The sequence below is a fragment of the Rhinolophus hipposideros genome, assembly GCF_964194185.1.
Source record: "Rhinolophus hipposideros genome assembly, chromosome: 20".
NCBI lineage: Eukaryota > Metazoa > Chordata > Mammalia > Chiroptera > Rhinolophidae > Rhinolophus > Rhinolophus hipposideros.
Window position 1 is genome coordinate 15,193,376 of NC_138066.1, and position 21,090 is coordinate 15,214,465.

The window sequence follows — 21,090 nt, forward strand, 5'->3', positions numbered from 1 at the left end:
ACAGAAACTAAAAGTGCCCCATGGGAGGTGGGGGACCAGAGCCAGAGTCACTGAAAATGGGGGCCGGTGAAGGGATTTCCTACCTGAGAAAAGAGGCTGAAAAAAGCCACAGCCTCCCACCCTACCCCAGACTAGAGCTTATCTAAGAACTAGAGCTTATCTAATAACTAGAGGTTATCTAAGAACTGAAGGTAGCTGGAAGCAGCATACACACAGCCAGAGCCTGGCTCGGCTGCCAGCAGCTTTGATGACTGGCTCTGGGAAAAAATCCCATTATCACCATGGACACACAGCTCATCACCAAGCCAAGACACCTGGCTCTGCCCTGGGGCATCTAGGACCTGGGTGGGGGCTGCTGCAAAATCAGTCAACAAGGAGCGCTGGGTGGGGGTGACCAGCAGGAGAGAAAGAGGGAGAAACTGACTCCCACCCACGATGAGCACGCAAGCCCCAATTCCAGAACACCCGAGGAAAGCTAATGCTAAGAAAGATAACCAACTCCACTGACGGGTGGGACAAGGTCTCAAAAGATTTCGTGTGAACTGGAAGGCAATACTGAAGGATTTACCCCGAAAGATAAAGAAAGAAACAAGAAAGAGCAGTTGGGACCTATGGAGGATGGGAAGCTCTACAACGTATCCCACAGGATTTCCAGAAGATGAGACATGGAATGGCAGGACAGCAATAATCAAGGAGAGCATGGCTGAGAATTTTCCATAACACAAGACATTTTATGGATCCTCAGAGTAAAACGCATACCAAGTGCCAAGCAAAAAAACAAACAAACAAAAAATCCACATCTGGAAAACAAGGGGGACGCTCCCTTTGCCCAGCTCATTCTGTTCCCATGATCCCCAGCCCATGACCCTCCCCAGAAGCCGCCTGCCAACATCCTGCTCAGGTTTGGTCCCACTTCCAATCCTGATACAGTGAGAAAAGCCCTGGGTTTGGGGTTAAGAGATGCAGGTTCGAGTCCCTCGTCTGTTTTTGCCTCACTGAGCCTTGATTTCTTCCCCTAAAATGGGGTCAGAACTAGAATTATAGAACCTTAGCACCAGAAGGGACTCCGGGGGTGGCACCATCACAGCAGACCATGGCTGCATGTATTTCCAGCACCTCCACTAACTAGCTCAGTGCTCAAGAGTTACTTAACCTCCGGTGTCTCCATTTCCCCATCAGTAGAAGGGGATACTAATAGCACCCACCTAGGGGGTTGTGAAACGATGAAATGAATTCATACTTGTAAAGAATGCAAAGCAGTACCAGGCGCATAACAAACATTCCCCCTGGGGTGGCCGTGACTATTACTGCAATAACAGCCCTCCACAAAATGCCACCTGCACCTACACTAGTGTGAGGGGCTTCCCACTGAGACCACGGACTTCAGGCCTAGCAGAAGCAGGGCCTACTGCCCCCTCTGCATGTGGAAACGGGCAAGCCAGCAGCCTGCCCCACCCCACCTTTCTCCCTGGCCACCCCTGGTTGGCCTTCCACCTCCAGAGAAGCCCCTCCCAGTGACCCACCAAAAACTTCCCCAAATGCAACGCGCCCAGACCCTGCCCCAGCACCCCCTCCCTGCCCCCTCGTTGCGCTAGGTACCCTACCTCTCTCTGCTCACTGCAGATCTTACACAGCCACAGGGGCCGCTTCTGGCCAGGGGAGGCCTCGATCCCACATTTGGTGCAGACTTTCTACAAGAGAGAGGACACGGGAACGTAAACACTTCAGCTGCTTCGTCCTCAGCTGAGGGGCTGGGAGAACGGTCACCGAGGAACGCTTTGCCATCTTCCAAGGGGATGGCTTTTGCTTCAGGGCAGAGAAGTAGGTAACCCAAAGGGCCCAGATCATCGAAAACCTGCGGGTGGCTTTGGGGCACAATGGATGTACCGTCCATGGATCTCTGTGAGGCAGATTCACTCCCACGACTACATTCTGTGAGGAACACATTTGCATCATGTTCAAAAGCAAAGAACTGGAAACAACCCAAACGCCCAACACCCAAGGAAGATCCAGGCACCGTAACGGAATATGAAAAGGCCTGTACACTGCAAATTGTGTCCATCCCTGCAAATGAGGGCAGGGTGGGCAGGAAATGATCTTACTCAATAGAGAAAACATACAGATGCATAACCACACAAAAAACTCACACACGCGCCTGACTAGGTGAGACGATACAGTGAGAAACACCAGTAACAGCTTGAGCACTTACTTTATGCCAAATCTCTTCACTGAACCATCCCAAGAACCCCATTATGGAAGCATTAGGCCCATTTTACAGGTGAGGGATCTGGGGCTCGCGGTCATTGGAGAATTTGCCAAGTTCACCCAGCAAGTAAGTAACGGGCTCCGGTCTCACCCTGGAGTCATTATATAATTTTCTCCGGACACGTAAGTAAGCAGAACCCAGTTTCTGCAGTGTTTTTCCTTCTAAAGTGTTGCTTAAGCTCATAACTTCTAAATACATATTTTGCTTTCCCTAAAAGCACAGTAACACGCAGGGGTGGGAAAGGCCAGATGAGACGTGCCGGGAGGCAGAGGGGTCTTGGTGGGGCTGAGACTTATTCCCGAGAACCTGAGATGGCAGCAGGTTCTCTGAAAATTGTCACAGGGGGCCAATCAACCTAAGCTGCCATGTGGAAGCTGCCTGGTCCTTGCAGAGCTGAGGGTTCCCCCGGCCCCCCCCAACTCCACCCCCCCACACACACAGAGGAAAGGCTGGATCTGTTGCTTGGCCTTTTCTGCAGATTACCAACTGAGCAAGAAGCACACCTCTCCACGGAGAGGAAAATGTCACCAACTTGGCTTCCCAGAGCATGTCGTCACTGCCTGATTGGGCAGCTGAGCCCAGCACCGCAGGAGGCGGGGAGCCAGCTCTCTGATACGTTCTTGGGGGGTATGCATTTACTATCCTCCAATACTCATATATGAGAAATGTCACTTTTCTTTAATTTCTCCAAATAAAATGTCATGTGTTCCAAGCTCCCAGCTCTCTGGGTTAGCAAGAAACTCCATCCCACTCACAAATGGCGTTCCTCCCCACCTCTCTTGAAGATCCTGGACTTGGGGTCTTCTGAGGTGCGGCCCCTCTGGGGAGGGTACCCTGCATGCGGTGTTCACTGCTGTGCTGCTCTCCCTCTGAGTTCCCACAGTCCCTCGGAAGGGGAAGGGACCCAGCCACTTCTGTGCCAGGCCTGCGTTTGGGATCTGTGCCCAGCTGGGGCCAGCGGCCTGTTCCCCTGGACCTGCCATCCCTTCTCCCTTCTCCCTTCAAGCTGCCTCTTGCTACCCCTCCCAATGCTTGCTCCAACTCTTCTACTTCTAGGACAGGGTCCCCCATAAGCCCACAAGGTGGGCCTCAAGAAACACACGCAAGCCTCTCCTCCTGGGATAAAGAGAGAGGAAGGAGATGCTGAGACTGTTTTCCTTGCTAATTCCCACTATCTGGTATAAATAAACGGTGCACATGTGAAAATAAGTGTGGCCCTCCCTGAGAGACGATATTTTCCTACTGAATTTTCTATAGGCTTATAGGGTTCAATGTCAGCTCTCTGTGCAAACACACAGAGTGCTCTGTCCCCTCCCAGTTAGATGATGGTGCTGGGAATAAGGAAAGAAGACCAGCTGCTACCATTTACTGAGCAACTGTGTGTGCCAGGCAACAACGTATGAAGGAGGTGGGTGTTATGATCTCCATTATACAGATGAGGAAACTGAGGCTCAGAGATGTTAAAGACTGCTAGAGGTCCCACAGCTAGTTAGGGACGATCAGGATTTGGGAGGCTCCCTTCTTCCAGACCTCAGGAGAGCTGGGTAACACCCTCTGCTGCCGGGTGCCAGGGAGCTGGTTCATGTACTTGGCAGTGTGGCTGAGGACTTTCAAATGAATGGGCAGAGAAGCGACATGACATTAGTTCTTGAAGCAAAGACTCAAGCTGGGGCGTCTGGCTTTGGCTCCTCAGTATCTCTCAGGAGGGAGGGTGGCCGCTCTTCACAGGAGAGAGGTTTGCAGCCGCAGGCAGGGAGCCAAGGCCCAGCAACCTTCCCAGCGACACCCCTCGGGCTTCCCCACAGACTCCCTCTGTTTGTGGCCGCTCTGCCCCACACATTTGGCAAAGGATGGGGGAATGTGGCCTCTGCCCGTCTTAGTCAGCTCTGGCTGCTGTAACGAAAACACCACAGACAGCTTAAGTCACCTGACTTAAACAACAGACACTGATTTCAGTTCTGGAGGCTGCAAGTCCCAGACGGGGGTACCAGCATGGTTGGGTTCTTGGTGAGGGACCCTTCCATATGGCCACCTTTTTACTGTGTCCTCACATGGTAGAGAGAGAGCTCTGGTCTCTTCCTCTTCTTAGAGGGGTACAGATCCCTCTAAGGGCCCCACCCTCACGGCCTCATCTAAACCCAATTACCTCCCAAAGGCCTCACCTCCAAATACCATCACACCGGAGTCAAGGCTTTAACATACGGATTTGGGGGGCACACAGCCCCCAACCAGGACTGGGCCCCTTCCTTTGCTTCTGTACATTGGGAGCCCTAGAAATGAACCCACCATCTCTCTCAACTCTGGATCACGTAGAGCCCCCCGTCCTCCTGGGCTCTCCACTCCACCTCATGCTAATCCTGTACTGTCACCAACTTCATGTTCCAGAAACACCGTCTGAGCCCGTTCAGAGGCCTTTCAGCTTGCTGCTCTGGGTACAGACTTTGGATTGAGGCAGGCATGATTAGGCCCTTGGGCAAACTACTCAAAGCCTCTCTAAGCCTGAGATGTTCTCATCTGTAAAATGGGATCATATTTATCCCCTAGGGTTGTCTTGAGGGTTAACTGAGATACACGTCAAAATCAACCGGCACAGTATAAACACTTATACTGGTCATTATAAATGCTGGTCATTACTATTAGGGACACCCCCTTGTGCCCTGTTGTAAAATTTGCACTATTTCCTTCCAGACCTGCACCATCTAAGATGGTAGCCACCAGCCACATGTGGCTCAATTCAAATGAATTAAAATTAAATAAAATGAAAATCCCAGTTCCTCAGTCACAGTAACCACATTTCAAGTGCTCAACAGTCACACGTGGTTGGTGGCTAGCATATCAGATGGCCCAGAAATGGAACATTTCCATCATTGCAGGAATTTCTATTGGGTAGTGCTGGGCCAGAGGGCCCAGCCCTTAGTCTTGGCATCTTTTTTTTTTTTTTTTAATTAATTTTATTGGGGTGACAATTGTTAGTAAATTTACATAGATTTCAGGTGTACAATTCTGTATTACATCGTCTATAAATCCCATAGTCTTGGCATCTTAAGACTCACCATTGGCCCCAACGGCCTGTTTCCACTGCTCCCCGACAAGGCCTCACTTCCAATCTGACTACTATGCTCGCGAGTTTGCCCTCATCAGCTTGTCTCCTGTCTCCACCCCACCCCACCCCTGTCTCCTGACTCCTACCCACCCTCCAATTTACTGATTCCTGTAACCATCACCTGCTAAGCGCTCACGTGGAGCATGGCCCTGTGTTGGGGTGGCGGGGGAGGCAGGGCCCTGGCCTCATGTGCGCCCAGAGAATCACCCAATGCTTGGTCCCGGGTCAGCCTGCCAAGTACAAGGGGCGTGCCCAGCTGCATTGCAGGAGTGACATTTAAGCAGGGTTTGAAGGATAGGGGTGCATATGCCCTCAGTAAATAGCATCTGATTGATTGAACAGCTATGCTGTTTGTGGGCAGGACAACATTAGAGAGTGCACAAAGCTGTGTCTTGTTTTCTACCCAAAGACCATGGCACATGGAACCACTTGCCCTGGGGGCAGGAGTGGCGTGGGCCAGTTGCCCTCCAGAGGCTGGATCAAAGGCTGATGGTCAGCTCCCATTCTGGGGGGTTTTGGTGGGGGGTGGATAGGTGGCATGTTCCAAATGGTCCCTCTTCTCCTTGCCCTGTGGGATACTGTGGGAGGGTGGGGGGTAGCATGACAAGGCACAGCCTCCCTGCCCATGCACAGCCCTGTTTTCAGGCTACCAGCCATCACGGGTGGAACCCATGGTCAGATCCCGCCATCTCTTGGTTGTACGGTGTCTCTGGCTGGGGAATCCAGGCCAGCAAAAAAATAAACTGCTCCAGCTCAAATAATACGAAATTGCTGCTCTATTAAATCTTGGACCAATAAGAGAATAATAAGCCCTGTCCCCTACGGACTTGGTCTTTATTCCCAGGTTCCAAAAAAGAAAATTAAGCAGGTAGTATTTTAAAAAGCCAGTGAGAAAGAGTGTGAGCCAGCTGTGACATTGACTCAGTGCGAAGGAAACACTGCACAGCCATGTCAAGGACAGCCCTGGGGGCCGGGGGTGGTCACTTGCTTCCCTGCCTGAGATGGGCTTCCATTGAGCAGAAGTGCCCTGGGCGAGCAAGCGCTGGCTTCCCGGGCTTGGCTGCCTCGTGCTTCTTGTAGCCTGGAACTGTGTCTGAGTGTTAAACAAACCAAATCCAGCTCAGAGCAGCAGTGACAGAAGTCCGGGCCTTCCGCCTGCACATGCTCTCTCCTCACTCCTGCCTTGGGCACTCCATGCATTCCTTTTGCAAATAAATATCCCAGTTGAGAACACCCATGGGGAAGGGGACGCTTCAGAGTACAGCCCACAGGACACAGCCTCTGGGGCAGGAGAGCACAGAGCCTGCCATTTAGACATAACCTTGGACTTGTTACTAATCTTCTCTGAGCCCCTTCTATAACATGGTGGTAACAGGCAGACCCACGCCACAATTGGGAGGATCAAGGGAGATGATTCATAAAAGTGCTTAGCACAGTATATGGTAAAGAGAGGCAATAACCACGGTCCTTTCCCACGCGCATGAATGAAGAATGCCAGCACCCATCAGTCAGCTCCCATCAGTCACACAAGCCCAAATCCAGAATCATCCTTGATCCTCACTCTCCCTTGTTCCCACCCAAATCATCCATCACCAAGAACTCTAAATTGTGCTCGCACGGTCAGTCCCCTCTCGCACCCTCGCTGATCTGTGCTGCCACCTCCAGTGCCTGGCCTACTCCAGGACCTCCCAGCACATCGCCTCACCCCCACTTTGGCCAGGCTCCAGTTGGTTCCCGACACGGCAGCCAGAGTGATCTTTTCAAGATGCAAATCTAATCATGTTTTTTCCTCCCATCCCTGCCAGCCTAAAAGCCTCCAAAGACTTCCTGTTGCTCTCTGGATAGAGACCACCCCTTCCACGTGGTGTATGATGCCTGCTCGGGCTAGACCCTACTTCCTTGCCAAGCCCTCCACCTGCTCCACCACCTCGCTTCTCACACTCCGAGCCCCAAGCCAATCCCCTAGTCCTCGCCGTGCTTGTCCTGCCACAGGACCTTGGCATGCGCTGCTCCCTCTGTCTGGGATGCACTTGGCTACGCTCTTTCCTCATTAGCCAACGCATCCTTTAGACCTCAGCAAAAGCACCACTTCTTCAAGGAAGCCTTCCCTGACTTCTTACCTGGTTCGAGCTTCCATAATATGCTCCTGCCTCTTCTCCTCCATTGTCAGGAATTTTACCCTCATTCATGTGGCCATGTGACTACCACCACTTCCCCTACCAGGCTGCCCGCTCTCTGAGGCTGCCAGCTCCCTGAGGGCAGAGGCCATGTCTGTTTTTGTTCACCTTTCCAGTGAACAGTGATTGGCACGATGAATATTTGCGGAATAAATGAATGAACAAACAGGAGCTACTTTTAGTGTTACAATTGAGAAGGCAAGAGGTGGTCCCTCCTAGGACGGGCCTGTTGCTTGGAAGGCAAGACACACAGAGACATGAAACACTCACTGGGCAGCACAGGGCAGGGTGCTCTCCCATCCACACTGAGTGACGCCAACCAGTACGGTGACGGGGTAGAGTGTCCCGGGGTGGGAGGCTGCTGGCCCGGCCTCATCTCAGGAGATGGGGTGTGAGTCCAGGCTGGCCCAACCACAGGGGAAATGACGCCAAGGGTCCTTTGTTAAAGGTGGGGGCAGGGATGTGTACTGTCCTGCCCCCCGCCCCCACACTCACACCCACTCTACATGACCGCTCCTGCCTACAAGAAGTGTACTTTCTCTGCAAGGTGCGTCAGAGCCCAGGCCCCTTGCTCCCAGGCTGGGCCTTGACGTCTTCACTCTGACTTTCCCACCCATTTCATCCAGAGCTCCCCGCTCCACGGCGGGGTTCCCGAGCTGACACTGATCAGAAGAAGGGAGGGGAAGCCGTGCCAGTAAAGGGGTGACAACAAAACTGCTCAGCATGCAGACACCAACGCCTCTCCGAAACAGTGGTCTGAGAGCGTTCCGTCACCGGGACACAGCCGTGCCCCTTTGACAGGCCCTGAGGGCTTTGAGGAATTATCATCTATCACACAGACAGCGAGGTTCATCATGCTCAGTCAACCAAAGAAAGATGAAATTGTGCTCAAATGTTCTGTACAAGGAGGCCAGGAAAATGTACGCTGCGCTGCAGACATCAATAATGAAAATGGTTAATTTGAAAATACTTGGTGCTTCAAGTTAACAAACATTTATTCGATGCCAGATGTAAGGCATTGTTCTAGGAGTGATGAGGATGAACAGGGCACAACCCTTTGTCCTCAACGAGTGCCCCCTCAAACGGAGGAGCTGAAGAACTAGCAAGACTCCTGGAAAAGGACTTTCCCAAGAGTGCCAACCAACTGAAGTTTGTAGTGAGACGGTGGCTCGCGGGAACTAGGTTGCAAAAGAGGCTCATGGCGCAGTCGTCCCCCATCCCAATAACGTAGAGAAGAAACGGCTACGTACAAATGATGGCAGCAGTGGGAAGACGTGAACCCACAAATATGCATTTCACATCACACGACGTGTTCCCAATGCTAGAAATCAACTCTTCAACAAGGAAAAATCCGACGTGTTTTAGGGAACGCTATGCAGCAAAGAATATAATAATAATAATAACAATAATAATAATAAAATTAAAAAAATAAAAATAATGATATAAATAGAAAAAGGGAAAACAATCACGACAAAGCTGTATAGGTACTGAAATGGAGCAACATTCACAATAAACGAAATTTTTTAAAAAAAGCATGTTATAAACAGTATGCACAGTGTGATTTTCTACCATATAAATATGCATACATGCCTGTAGCTATTTAGACATCGATATATGCACAGAAAGATATCTGGAAGGGTACCGGCCAAAATGCAAATCAAATTGTGCTCAGTCAAAATCTATTTTAAATGGATAAGCAGAATTCCTATTTAAGGGAAGCTTATGTTAAATGTTTTGGGAAATCACTCGCCCCAACTCCTTTTTTTGACCAGATCTAGATATTTGTGTGTCAGGATGGATGAAGGAAGCTGAAACATATGCACTGGTAGGCGGGAGACAGAACTTCTTGGCTCAAAAGTAGAGTCAGCCCTGCCCCCCCCACCCCCAAGGGTTTCTGGGCCACTGCCCCCTCTGATTACAGGCTCAGTCCTGCTCACCATCCTGGCTTGGAGGTACCTCACCAGCCCTGGGGACCCGGGCTACAGAGGCCAGGAAACGGCCTTGTTTGCCATAGATTCAATATCTGGAACCCAGGTCCTCCTGCCAAATGACCTAAAATAATTTAGATATTGACGTATATATAAATAGTTATATACTTTACCGAGCAACGTATACTTCACCAGGCACCAAGCAAGGTGTTTTATATAGAATCTCATTTAATGTTCATAACCACCCTAGGAGGTGGGTGTTATTGTCTCTGTTTTATCAGTGAGGGATCCGAGGCTTGAGGTTAAGTCACTGGACCACAGGGAGCTGGGATGTGAGCGCTGTGCTGTTTGAGCCCCAGGGAGCTGCCCCGACAAGAGACTTCTCCAAGTCCTCAATCTCCCCAGAGCCCCAAGTGAAGGCAGGGCTGGCCCTTCCTCCAGAACTACAGACCAGATCAAGCGTCAGGTGGGAGAGGGCACAGGCAGCCCCTCCTCCATTCATTAGGACACAGCCCGGGGGCCAGCGGGGCTGAGGGCATGCTGACCTTAGCCTTGACCCCTTGGTCTGAGACAGAAGCCAGGAGGTGACCAGAGCAGAACTTCAGAAGGAGGACAAGTCTCTCTGTGCTTCCTACTTTAATGCCCCACCAGGGAAACGCCAGCCTTCCTCCATCCCGGCTGCAGGTGGAAGATGTAGTACCCAGTCTCGGCTGGGCCCTCTCTGTTCGCCCAGGCTTCCAGAAGGCTGCACCACCCTTCCCCTCCATCAGATGAGCCACTGGTACTGCTTGGGGACCACCCACAACCCTCAGGCCTGTGCAGCCCCAGCTCCCAGCCCCCCAGCCACCTCTCCCAGGGAAAAGGAAGCACTGCAGATTTCAGGACTAGCTTCCAAAACACCTCCTCCCTCCACCTGCCATGGACTAGTCAGTCAGCACCATGTCCTGGGTGGAGAGGAGGGTTAAAAAGGCAACAGAAGCAGCTTATGATCATTCACGAGCACATAAGAAATCACGCGCTACATGTGGCTTTGGAGTATGTCTGTACTGGTGCCCCACTGAGTGTGTCTGACGGGGGAAGGGGGACTTCGGGCAGGATGGAACCACCAGGCTGGCTGAAGTGAGGATAATGGCTGCCTGCCGGCTGCCCACCTGCCCACCCCCCCTCTCCCCCCGCTGGCCCGCCCGTCCAGCCCTGTTAACTCTTCCTGATCCTAGTTATCAGCATCACTTCTCAGACCAGAGACTGTGTGCCTGGTTTTTGCCTCTTTTCCAGGAGAACATGGGAAACAAAGGAGGTTTGAGCTGTCTCAGTGAGACCCAAGGGGCGTGTTGTGTGGGTGACAGAGACACAAGGAGAGGCCGTTGTAGTTTCAAACAAGAGCTGGGCAAAGGAGTGGAGAGGGGTTATTCAATCTGAAACTAAGAGGAAGGTTTTAAAAAACTCAGCCAATCCCTAACATATTTGATTAAAGGGGGACCACATGAGCCAAGGCACTTGGTCTTGTGGAATTCACTCCATTCAACAGGCACCTGCCGAGGACACACTAGGCGCCGGTGTTGAGGTGTTACGAAGTGCTAACAACTAAAACAAGGAAATAGTCACAGGGATGTGTAGGGCAGCGTGGGACACATAGTCAATAATATTCTAATACCTATGCAGTGTCAGGTGGGTAGTAGACTTTTGGGGCTATCGCTTTGTGAGTTTTATAAATGTCTGATCACAATGTTGTTCTGTATGTCTGAAACTAATTTAAAAAAAGGGGGGGCGCATGACAGTGTCTGGGGGGCAAGAGACGTACCAACGCTGGCCTGCGTGCACAGAGCATTAAGTGTGACCCAAACTGAAGAGTGCTGACGCAGAACTGTGTACGCACAAGGGAATTATGCACATAAACATGGAAGGGACAGAGGACTGGAGGAGACAGCCAGGAACAGTTCCCAGATCCAACTCCATCACAGGCAAGGACCAGATGTCCACCCCAGAGGCTGGGGTGAGCCCCTCACGTGGGTTTCCATGGACGTCCCATTATGGCCAGCAATCTGCGACTCCATCTGGAGTCCTTCTCCTCTGAGGGGGGGTCAGACCTCTGGGGCCTGAGGATGGGGCATATGTAGCAGGAAAAAAACACAGTCAATATTATATTCACTTTTTTCAAACATAGGATATTATTTTGAATATAATGACAGTGTTAAATAGTGTTAAAAATAGAGGAAGATTTCCCCGTTTAACAAAAGAGAGCCTTGGTTTTGAATGGCTAAACGACACTGCTCTAAAATCTTAACGAGAGAAGGAGAAGGAGCACCATCAGTTCCTGGTCAGGAGGCCGTGTGGGGACTCCACACTCGTCCTATCAAACACTTAAGGGGGCCTTTGGGGTGTCATGGGGCTTGTGTGGGGATGGGCAATAGCACTGACTCTTCCCAGGTTACGTGAGGACTAGAAAACAATGTGCATAAGAACTTGCCACTCTTCTGAGAAGGGTTCTATCAGGGGTTCTCGAACACAACCCTCCTAAAACCTCCCGAGCCTGGTGTGTACCTCAGGGCCCACCCCTGTCCCTGGGCCAGCCTCCTGAGAGGAAGAATATATGGTAGATGGAGTTCCACCATATGCGAGGGCTCCGTGATCCTTGTCAAGCTTTCCATAAGCTCTGAACACCACCTGCTCCATCCTACTTGGCTCCCACAAGTTCTGGGACTATACACCTGGAGACTTCCTTAGCTCCTTCCATCCCTAAAGGTCAAAGAAACCCCTTGCTTCTGCACCCACCCGCCAGCCTGGGCTCCTGGAACTGACAGGACCTGAGCTCACCATGTCCCCCAGACTCCCAGACGCAGGTCCACATGGCTCTACCTGAATTACTGGGGGATGACAGGAGGTGGCCTCCATAGGATGGCCACAACACACAGTGACCTGCGGCTCTCCAGCTCCACTCTGGCTGGGAGGGAATCCGGGCAGGGGAAGGCCCAGGAGGTGGAGGACGCCAATTTACATCCATCTTGCTCCTTGCTGCATGGTCACTTAGAGTCACAACTCAAAATAATGATAATAGCCACCATTTGTTGAGCACCTATTCTCTGCCTGGCACCAAGCTCAGCGCTCAGCACACATTATCATTATCACATTTAATCTCGTTTATGTTCATAATGGCCCCTTGAAGAAGGTTTTATGATCTGAACGTCATGGATGAGGAATCGGAGGCCCAGAAATGTTCAGTAGCTTGGCTTAGCCCATGTAATGAGGAGGCGGCAGAGCCCGATGGGGACCCAGTCCATAATAATAAAAGCAAGAGTCCATATAACGTGTACTGTGTGTTAGGCACAGCATGAGTGCTTTACACAGATTATTCGTTTAACAACGATGGGACTGGGGCAGACAGCTTGGGTAATTTGTCCCGGGTCATACAAGGATAGTCAGTGGAGGGTGGACTCAGGTCCTATTCCCGATCTTGCCTCTGACCCACGTTCTCTATGACCCCCACACTTGCAGAGAAAGATGCTTATGGGGCTTAGGAAACGGACGTCACTGAGAGAGAGCAATGGACAATGGCAACCCACTTTCTGAGACAGACATTAGCCATGCCAGGAAGGTGAATGCAGGGAATTGAAAGCTAGACAAAGCCAGCTCCAGTCTACCAGATGAGCCCTGGTTGCATAACCAACCTCTGTTTCCCGAAGCCCTGGGGCTGGGACTCCCACTATTTCTCACCCAGGGGCATGCCTGTCCCCTCTGGCAGTAACCAGACCCAAGCCCTGATAAAGGAGCCTGCTTCTCACAGCCACAGACAAGGAAGAGGGTGGATCTTTTTTTTTTTTTTTGTCCTCATGTCCAGAGTCCTGAAATTGCCGAGTCCATCTCAGGAGCCCCTGAGCTAATGGCTGCAAGTGAGCCTGGCTCCTTAGGGGCTACCACAAAGTCACACCTTGGAGGGAGGCATTCACTGCAGTCATTACTGGCTATGCAAGGAACCTCTGGCCAGGTCTGCTGAGATCCTAGCTCTGAATTTCTACAATTCTGGGGCATGTGACCAGTCTGGGGGGGCCTGACCTCAAAGACACAGACGTCATTGCCCTGCTTGTGGAGGCTTGAAATCTCCATGGGAAGGTGAGGCAGGGGCTCTGGTTAACCTTACACTATCCCTTCCTCTGGAATTTGCTGGGCAGCAATGTTAGCTGCAAGACGGGGCCAGTGATAGCAGGAACATTCAGCCAACACTTCCCAAGGCCCTGCTGCTATCAGGCCCTGGGCTAGGCAGAGAGCATGGTGAGGCTCACAGGCAGAGGGGCAGGGAGACAAGAAAATGGATGTACCTGTATACCAGCACCTTCCTCCCGGGCCCCCACCTAACTCTCCAGCCTCACTAAGCCCACCATGCACGTCCCCTGTGCTTTACTGTCTGCTCCTGACACTCTACGTATTTCTACTCCTCCATGCTTTTGTCCAGGCTGTGCCTCATGGCTAGTGAACTTCTACATTTCCTTCAGATACAACTCACCTCTGTGACCTCCCACCCCACCCCACCCCAAGCACTCCTTACTCCCTCCTATGTACTCCCACAGTGAAATGTCAGGAGAGGAGAACTGATTGCATCATATGGAAATTGTCTCTCCAGGGATGGAGGTGGTCAAGAAAAAGGACATTGTTACTGGTATCGAAATCCCCAAGTTTAGCAGGTGCCTGGCATATGATTGACTAGGAATGGAGGGAGGGGCTGAGTGACAAGCACAATGTGCCAATGGGGTTGGGATTCTATAAACACCTGGGGCCTATGGTGGCTAGAGATAAAGTGCCTCTGCTGAGAATATGGATTCAGTCACTCTCTCCCTATCAATTTGACCTGTGTATTCTCAGCAGAAGCTCTTTTTCTGGAACATTCTGAGATGCCTACGGACTTCCAGCTCCTAGCTGGGTATGGGAAGTGAGGAAAAGGAAGGACTCTGGGTTATCCTGGGGCTGCCAGCCAGACAACAGGATGAACGGTGGTGATGTTAACAGAGTGGGGACGAGCAGAAGGTGAAATATTCGGTTTTGGATGCACTGATATTTGCAGTGTGAGTGGACTCCCTTGGAAGAGCTCCCCAGCAGCAGTTGTTACCCAGGCCAGAGCTTGGGAGGAAAGCCAGGTGACAGAGGAGAGGGAGGGCCAGCCTATGGTGCTGGCTGAAGCTTGGGAACTCAAGGGGAGGCCCTGTAGATCAATGAACTTTTTACATCGATCTGTGTGCTGTCTGTTATCGATTCACCACTGCCAGAACGGCACTTCTAGAGGCCCAACGCTTTGCCTAACGCTGAGGTAGCTCCAGACCTGGACTGGTCTTGGCACACAGTAGGTGTTTAATAAATGTGTGTTTAAGCTGAAGGAGACCTGAGCATTTCGGTTCTTAGGGATGGAGCTGGTGGACTGGGAGAACATAAGAAAGGAAAGGGGCCTGCACGGGGGGGGGGGGGGGGCCAGGACCTGGGGGAGGTGGGAGGGGACCCACGCATACCCACGGGCCTGAGGCTAGATGCAGCCAGCCTACCATCCAACAGACTTGAGCTGCCGGGCCAAAGAGAATGGAGTGAGAAGTGGGAAAGTCTTGGGGAGACTGGAGAGGGCCAGTCAGGGTCCACCAGAAGCCAAAGTGCCATAGGTCTCCCACCCCACCCCGGCCAAAGTCAGGAGACCCTCTACACGTCCCAGCTCACTCCCCCCACCAACTCAGAAAGGGACCTTTCAGCCCTTTGGCAGCCCCACCCGTTCCAGAGGTCAGCACTGCCCTCTCTGACTTTCCAGGATCATCAAAACTCTCAAAAGGTCAGTTTATGTGAAAATATCCTCTCTCTTCTCTGTGCTCCCCTCCAGTGCCTGGGATGCAGTAAATATCCCTGAAGCCAGAAAATACCTGTCTTGGGCCTGATTTTTTTTTTTTTAATTTTATATTGAAAAATACAGTAGACTAGACAAACAGCCTCAGGTTTCTTAACATTCCAGTAGCAGCAGCACTAGTGATTAATTAGGGACCCCGGTGATGTGCAGGAACAGAACTCCAAGGAGAGCGGTGACAGGTCTGGGCCAGGTGCAGTGAGGCCTGACCCGCAGGCCTCAGAACTCCCAGCCCGGGTTTTTCACTGATGCTGCTCAAGTCAGCAGCTTGTACCTAGGGAATGGACTGCAGGCCCTGGACACCATGTAGAGGCGGTTAGACTTCATTATGTAGGCAGTAGAGAGCCACTGAAGACTTCAGGGGGAGGGCAGAGCACACTGATCAGAGCTGCACCTGAGCAAGATAAACAAGCAGAGGAGCAGAGAATGAGCTGGAAAGCAAATGAGACTCCACCACAGGCAGCCAGCTGCCTGGTGGGGAGGCCCCGCAGCGCATCCACGAGCTCAGGCCTCACTCCCTGGTGGGCGCAAACTACACTCCTGTCTGTGCCTGGAAACTCAGCATGGCAGATATGGTTCCTGAGCAGCGGGGTCTCTGGAAAGGCCTGATTTCTTTCCTGGTTGGGAGACCCGTGCTAAAGGGAGCCTCAGGAGAAAAGCTGGCTCCCTCTTCTCCCCCCCACTTCTAGCTGCCCCCACCAGCAGGACAGGGGCTCTGATGCTTTTCTGAGGGGGAACAGACCGACTGGCTAAATCCACCTTCAGTTAGGGTCGCTGAACAGCAAATAGGCACGTGGGAAAGGCTGCAGCAGAAAGAACGGGTGATTGGAGAGCAAGGAAGAATCACAGGCCTTCCCTAGCGTGGCAGCTTGCGGGGTGCAGCCGGTGAGGTGAGGCCCGTGTGTGCGCTGCCCGGCCACACCACCAACTGGAAATGTCATTATCTGTTATTTACCACAACCGAGGACAAGAGGCTGCACAAAATTACCGTTCCTGGTAACAGCTGCTAAATACATTTGCCAACACTGCTTCCTGCTGTCTGAGTTCTCTCGAATGTACACTGACCAGACGCAGGGGAAAGAGCCACTGAGCTCTGGTGGCAAGGAGCCTGAGGGGGTGCCAGACACGCGTCTCTGAGAAGAAGCCCGACTAGAGTCCCCCACCCCTAATCAAGCAGGCAGACAATTTTGCCCATTCAACAAGGGGCTGGCCTCACAGTGCCTATGGTTCATGACTCAACACCAAAAACTCAACCCCCTGCATACCCCCACATGTGTCCAGCTACTGCCCTGGGGGTGTGACAAACCAGGGCAACCCCGGGCCCGCTCTGTGAGGGGTCTGCCTTAGGGGGGGCCTAGCATGCCACACCCTACTGGGGATGGCTATTGGCTCTAAGGGCTTTAATCCGCTCTACTGGGGGACACTTAGTCAAGGGCCTTGGAACCCAACTGGCAAGCTGGCACTAGACATCACCTCCCTTTGGGGTCTCCTATGTATTTAGCTCTCTTTACTCCCCAAAGGGTATGTGGGCAAAGTTCTGAACTGAGCTGTAGGCGTAATTACACGGCCTCGGCTGTGCCACCAGGAGCAAGTCACGGTCTTGAGCCTCAGTGTCTCCATCTGAAACATGCATATAGTAGCTGCTTTTCCCCTGCCTAGCTCTGGGGCAACATGAGGGTCATGTGGTATCACAAAAACATCAGAGGCAGAAGGGTGGGGGGCGTCTCAGAAGCACATGCCAACTTCAATACTGGCTTCCCTGCTAAGAGGACACAGACTTCATCACAGCCTGAGCCAAAGAGATTTAGGAAGCAAACCCGCCACAGCCTTTAAAACAATAAACCAAGCTGTGTTCGGAGGCACAGAGAAAGGAGTTTTAGCTCACAGCTGCGGCTGCTGCCACTATATTCTGTGGGAGTCCGTGGGGGCCCCTGAGGAGCAGTAAGGCGGCAAGGGCTGAACGGAGCCTGCACTTCACAGGACGACACTGATGGCAGGGCCTGAGAGACCCTCTCCTCCCACTGTTCCCTTTTACAGGAGAAGACAAGAGCCGCAGAGAGATAAAGGGATTTTTATCCAAGGTCGCATGGGGAGTTCAGAACAGAGCTGCGACTGTGGCCAGGTGTGCTGATGCCTGGTCCACTCACTGCAACTGCAGGCATAGCAGGCAAGTACAGCGGAGATGCAGATGTTTCACTTAGGGATTTAGGCAGCACTGCCCCCCTCCCACTCCACCAGCTATGTCCCTCCTCTGATTTACACAGCGACCAAAAGGACTTTTGAGAAATAAACTCGACCCACACCCTCAACTAGATTTTAGACATGGGAGGGTATGAGGGGCAGGGAAAGCGCTGAGCAGAGGAAGGCGGCAGAAGCCAAATTGCAAAGCGGGCTATGGCCCTGGGAGAGATTGGAACACTAGGAAGAGTCCAGACACAGCAGGGAGCAGGAGGAAGGGTGTTTGGAGTGAAAGAGGGTGGGCCTGGCCCAGCACCCCCATCCGGTCCTGCCCCCCACAGGGTGTGTGAGCAGCCTAGAAAAGAAAGGGCTTCAGGAAAATGTGAAAAACTCCCTTATATCAAACAGCAACTAAAGATCGTATTAGATTTCCATGTTTAGACTTGGGGGGATATCTTTAATACGCTATTAAATGCAAAAAGGAAATTACAGAGCAAGGGTAGTCTATGATGGTCCCATTCAAAAAATATATATGCATATATACCAGTGAATGTCTGTATGCCTGTGGAGAGAGAAAGACAAACGCCCAGGCTACTAAGATTGGAGGTAAGGCAGGGGCGTGGTAATAGTTTATACACTCTGTATTGTTTGATTTTATAATTATTGAGCAGTTACTCTGTGCCAGGCACTGTTTCTAAGAGCTTATCATGTACTTCACTCATTTCAATCCTCACACCACCTTATGAGGAACGTACTATTATTAGTCCCAATTTCCAGGTGAGAAAACTGAGGCAGAGAGGCAAGGTTAACTGCCCAAGTCAAGAGGAGAACCCACACAGTCTGAATTCAGGGCTCTTAACCTCTATGCAAAAGTGTCAATTACTCTTTTAAATTCCAGGAAAAGAAAACCAATCACAAAGTAAAAGGTCTACATCTCACTAAATCCTTCAGTACTTTGAAGCCCAAGCAACCAACCCTGGCACCATCCACCTGAACCCCACCAACACATGACTGGGAGGGAAAGGAAGTCATACTCGTTCTCACTTCTGAGTGGCCTGGCACCCTGGGTGAGGGGCAAATGGGCTAGGACAAGGGTCAGCACACTTTTTATGTAAAAAACCAGAAAGTAAATAGTCTAGGCTCTCTGTCGCAGACTCCTCAACCTTGCCAATATAGCACTGAAGCAGCCATAGATGATATGTAAATGAATGGGTGTGGCCTGTTGTAACCGAATGTTATAGACATTGAAATTTAAATTTCATATAATTTTCACATGTCACAGATATTCTTCTTCCTTTGATGTTTTCCCCCCAACCATTTACAAATGTAAAAACCACCTAGCTCATGGATTGTACAAAAGCAGGTGCTGACCCACCCAGCTCTTGGGTCCCTGGCGCAGCAGTGGAACGAGGAAAGGGGCGGAGTCACCAGGATGGCCGGAGTGGGCTCCCGGGGGCACAGCCCAGGAGGGGGCAGGAGTTGTCAAATCTGGAAACATAGTCAGAAGTCAAGCTGGGGGTCTAGGCACTGGCAGTAATAAAGCCCAGTTTACTCAGGGTAAAGCCCAAGTTGGGGCTTGGTGGAGATGGACCACAGAAGCCCTGTGTTCTTGGTGGTCACACTGAGGACAGCCCCACCAGGGCCCATCTGGAGGATGGAGACGCCTCACAGCTGAGGGGCTAAGCGGGGAGAAGCACCCCTCCGCGGAGGCCCAGCTCTCACCAACCTCTCTGCCCCCCACGCCCCAGTGAGCAGCTTCCTCAGCATTTACAGAGATTGTTGCTTCTCAATGTGATGCCCCTGACGCCTGGGTGACTTGACCACATACAGCAGGTGTCTAATGACCAGTCCTGCCTCACCTACTTACAGAGAGGCTCTGACACTTCAACAGCATGACATCCATGGCGGGATAACAGGTCACAGAAATGTCTCCAGACAGGTCATTTAGGCAGGTTCGAGGGGAGAAGAGAGCTGACCCCAAGCAACGCTTCCACCATGCTCTACCTGGTGGGAGTCTTCTCCTCGACCTGGACCTCTGTGCTCTCCTATAAGGTCAGTCACTCCCATGTCCACCTCTGGGCTGCTCATCTCCCTCCAGGGCCCCTCTTCAGACCATCAGCCTGGGATCCAGCCCACAGATTACACGACCATATGGCTTCCCCAGGACCCTCAGCCCTACCTGCACCCCCAGCCCCTCCCCACGCCTGCTCCTGCTCCAGCCCAGCCTTGCACACTGGGCCCCAAGTATAAGTGCAGCACACTGGGCAAGGCCATTGAACGTTGCCACTGATCGTGCCCACAAAACCCCTGTGGCCAGGCAAGGGACTTAACCTCCACACACTAGGGCAAAGTGCGCATCGGGGTGGCTGATAATTAAGTGGGGGAAGGGCCTGGCCTGGAATGAGCTATCAATCACCGGTAGCTTTGGTTATTTCTAACTCTTAACTGTCTTTTGAATCTGCATTCTAGTGGTTCCTGCCTGAATTCATGCCCGTGTTATTGCTAATTGGATAATTCAGCATCCAACAGGCTCTCTCCAATGTACCACACATTCCCCACCCCAAATCTGCCTCTGGACTTAGCCTCCCCAGAGACCCGCATGATTGTCATCCCTGCTTAGCACCCTTTGATGGCTCTGTTGCCTGCAGGACACTTCTCAGCCTGGCACCCAGGGCCCTTCACGATCCTTACTTCACTCTCTCCTCTCCCCCTCAGCCTGCCTCCCTCCCCGCTGCTTCCTCATACCCCAAATTATTAGCTATGCCTAATGTCCATCAGTCCCTGCACTTTCTACTCACCCTGCCTCTACAGAGCTGTGCCTCCTCTTGAAATGCCCTCCCCTGGCAGCCCAGTTTCTACCCTTTCAGGCCCTGCTCAAACATAAGCTCCACTCTGCAGCCTCTCACACCTGTCCAGGTGGCAGCCTTGCCACCCTTCTGCTCTGAGATCACGCCACGCCTTTTGCTCCTACAGCACTTCTCCCACTGTGTTGCAGCATATATCACCAGCGGTGAGCTCCTGGAGGGCAGGGCTTTCATGAAGGTGAGCTAAGTGGTCAGGGTCTCTAGAGGGCTGCAGGAACTGACTCAATGACCATCAGGCTCGTCTCTCTCCAGGAAGCTCTGGGCCTTGCCACCAGGGGTCGAGCGGTTCCCTGAGCACACCCTGGTTCTTGGTAGCGGCTTAGCTGCCTTTGACCTTGAGCTGAAGGTCAGTGCTCGATGGGGTGAACACAATGGTCACTGGACTGCACCAAACAGCAAGAAACAGCTACTCTGGGGGGAAGAAAAGCCATGCCACAGGCTCCAGAACAGCAAGAAATACGTGTGTCTTAATGGAGTTGTTCTGTCAGACGGGCGGGCTAATGTTCCAAGATGCTGCGTGGTGACTCCAATCTGGCAACAGTGGCCAAGTCAATTCCTGCCAAGCAGCCTGGGCGATGAAGCAGCAGCCAGAGCGAGCCCTCAGGGCAGGCGAATTAAGTGACTTTTTCTGGGAATTTAGGAAACATCAGTCGCTGAGTGAAAAAAAATCCATCTTTGTAATGAGACACAAACACATGTTCTTCT

General features: G+C 51.9%; 1 protein-coding gene across 14 annotated transcripts in view; it reads right to left on the reverse strand.

The window, feature by feature from the left end:
- RPH3AL (rabphilin 3A like (without C2 domains)) overlaps nucleotides 1–21,090 on the reverse strand; it is a 147,571-nt gene that overhangs the window by 59,912 nt on the left and 66,569 nt on the right. For 10 of the 14 annotated variants that reach the window (XM_081029478.1, XM_081029474.1, XM_081029473.1 and 7 more), the window contains exon 5: nucleotides 1,605–1,691. The exons of the other annotated variants lie outside the window; for them this stretch is intronic. In XM_081029478.1, the coding sequence (XP_080885604.1) occupies nucleotides 1,605–1,691 (87 nt within the window). The remainder of the gene's footprint in view (nucleotides 1–1,604; nucleotides 1,692–21,090) is intronic. 14 annotated transcript variants of the gene reach the window in all.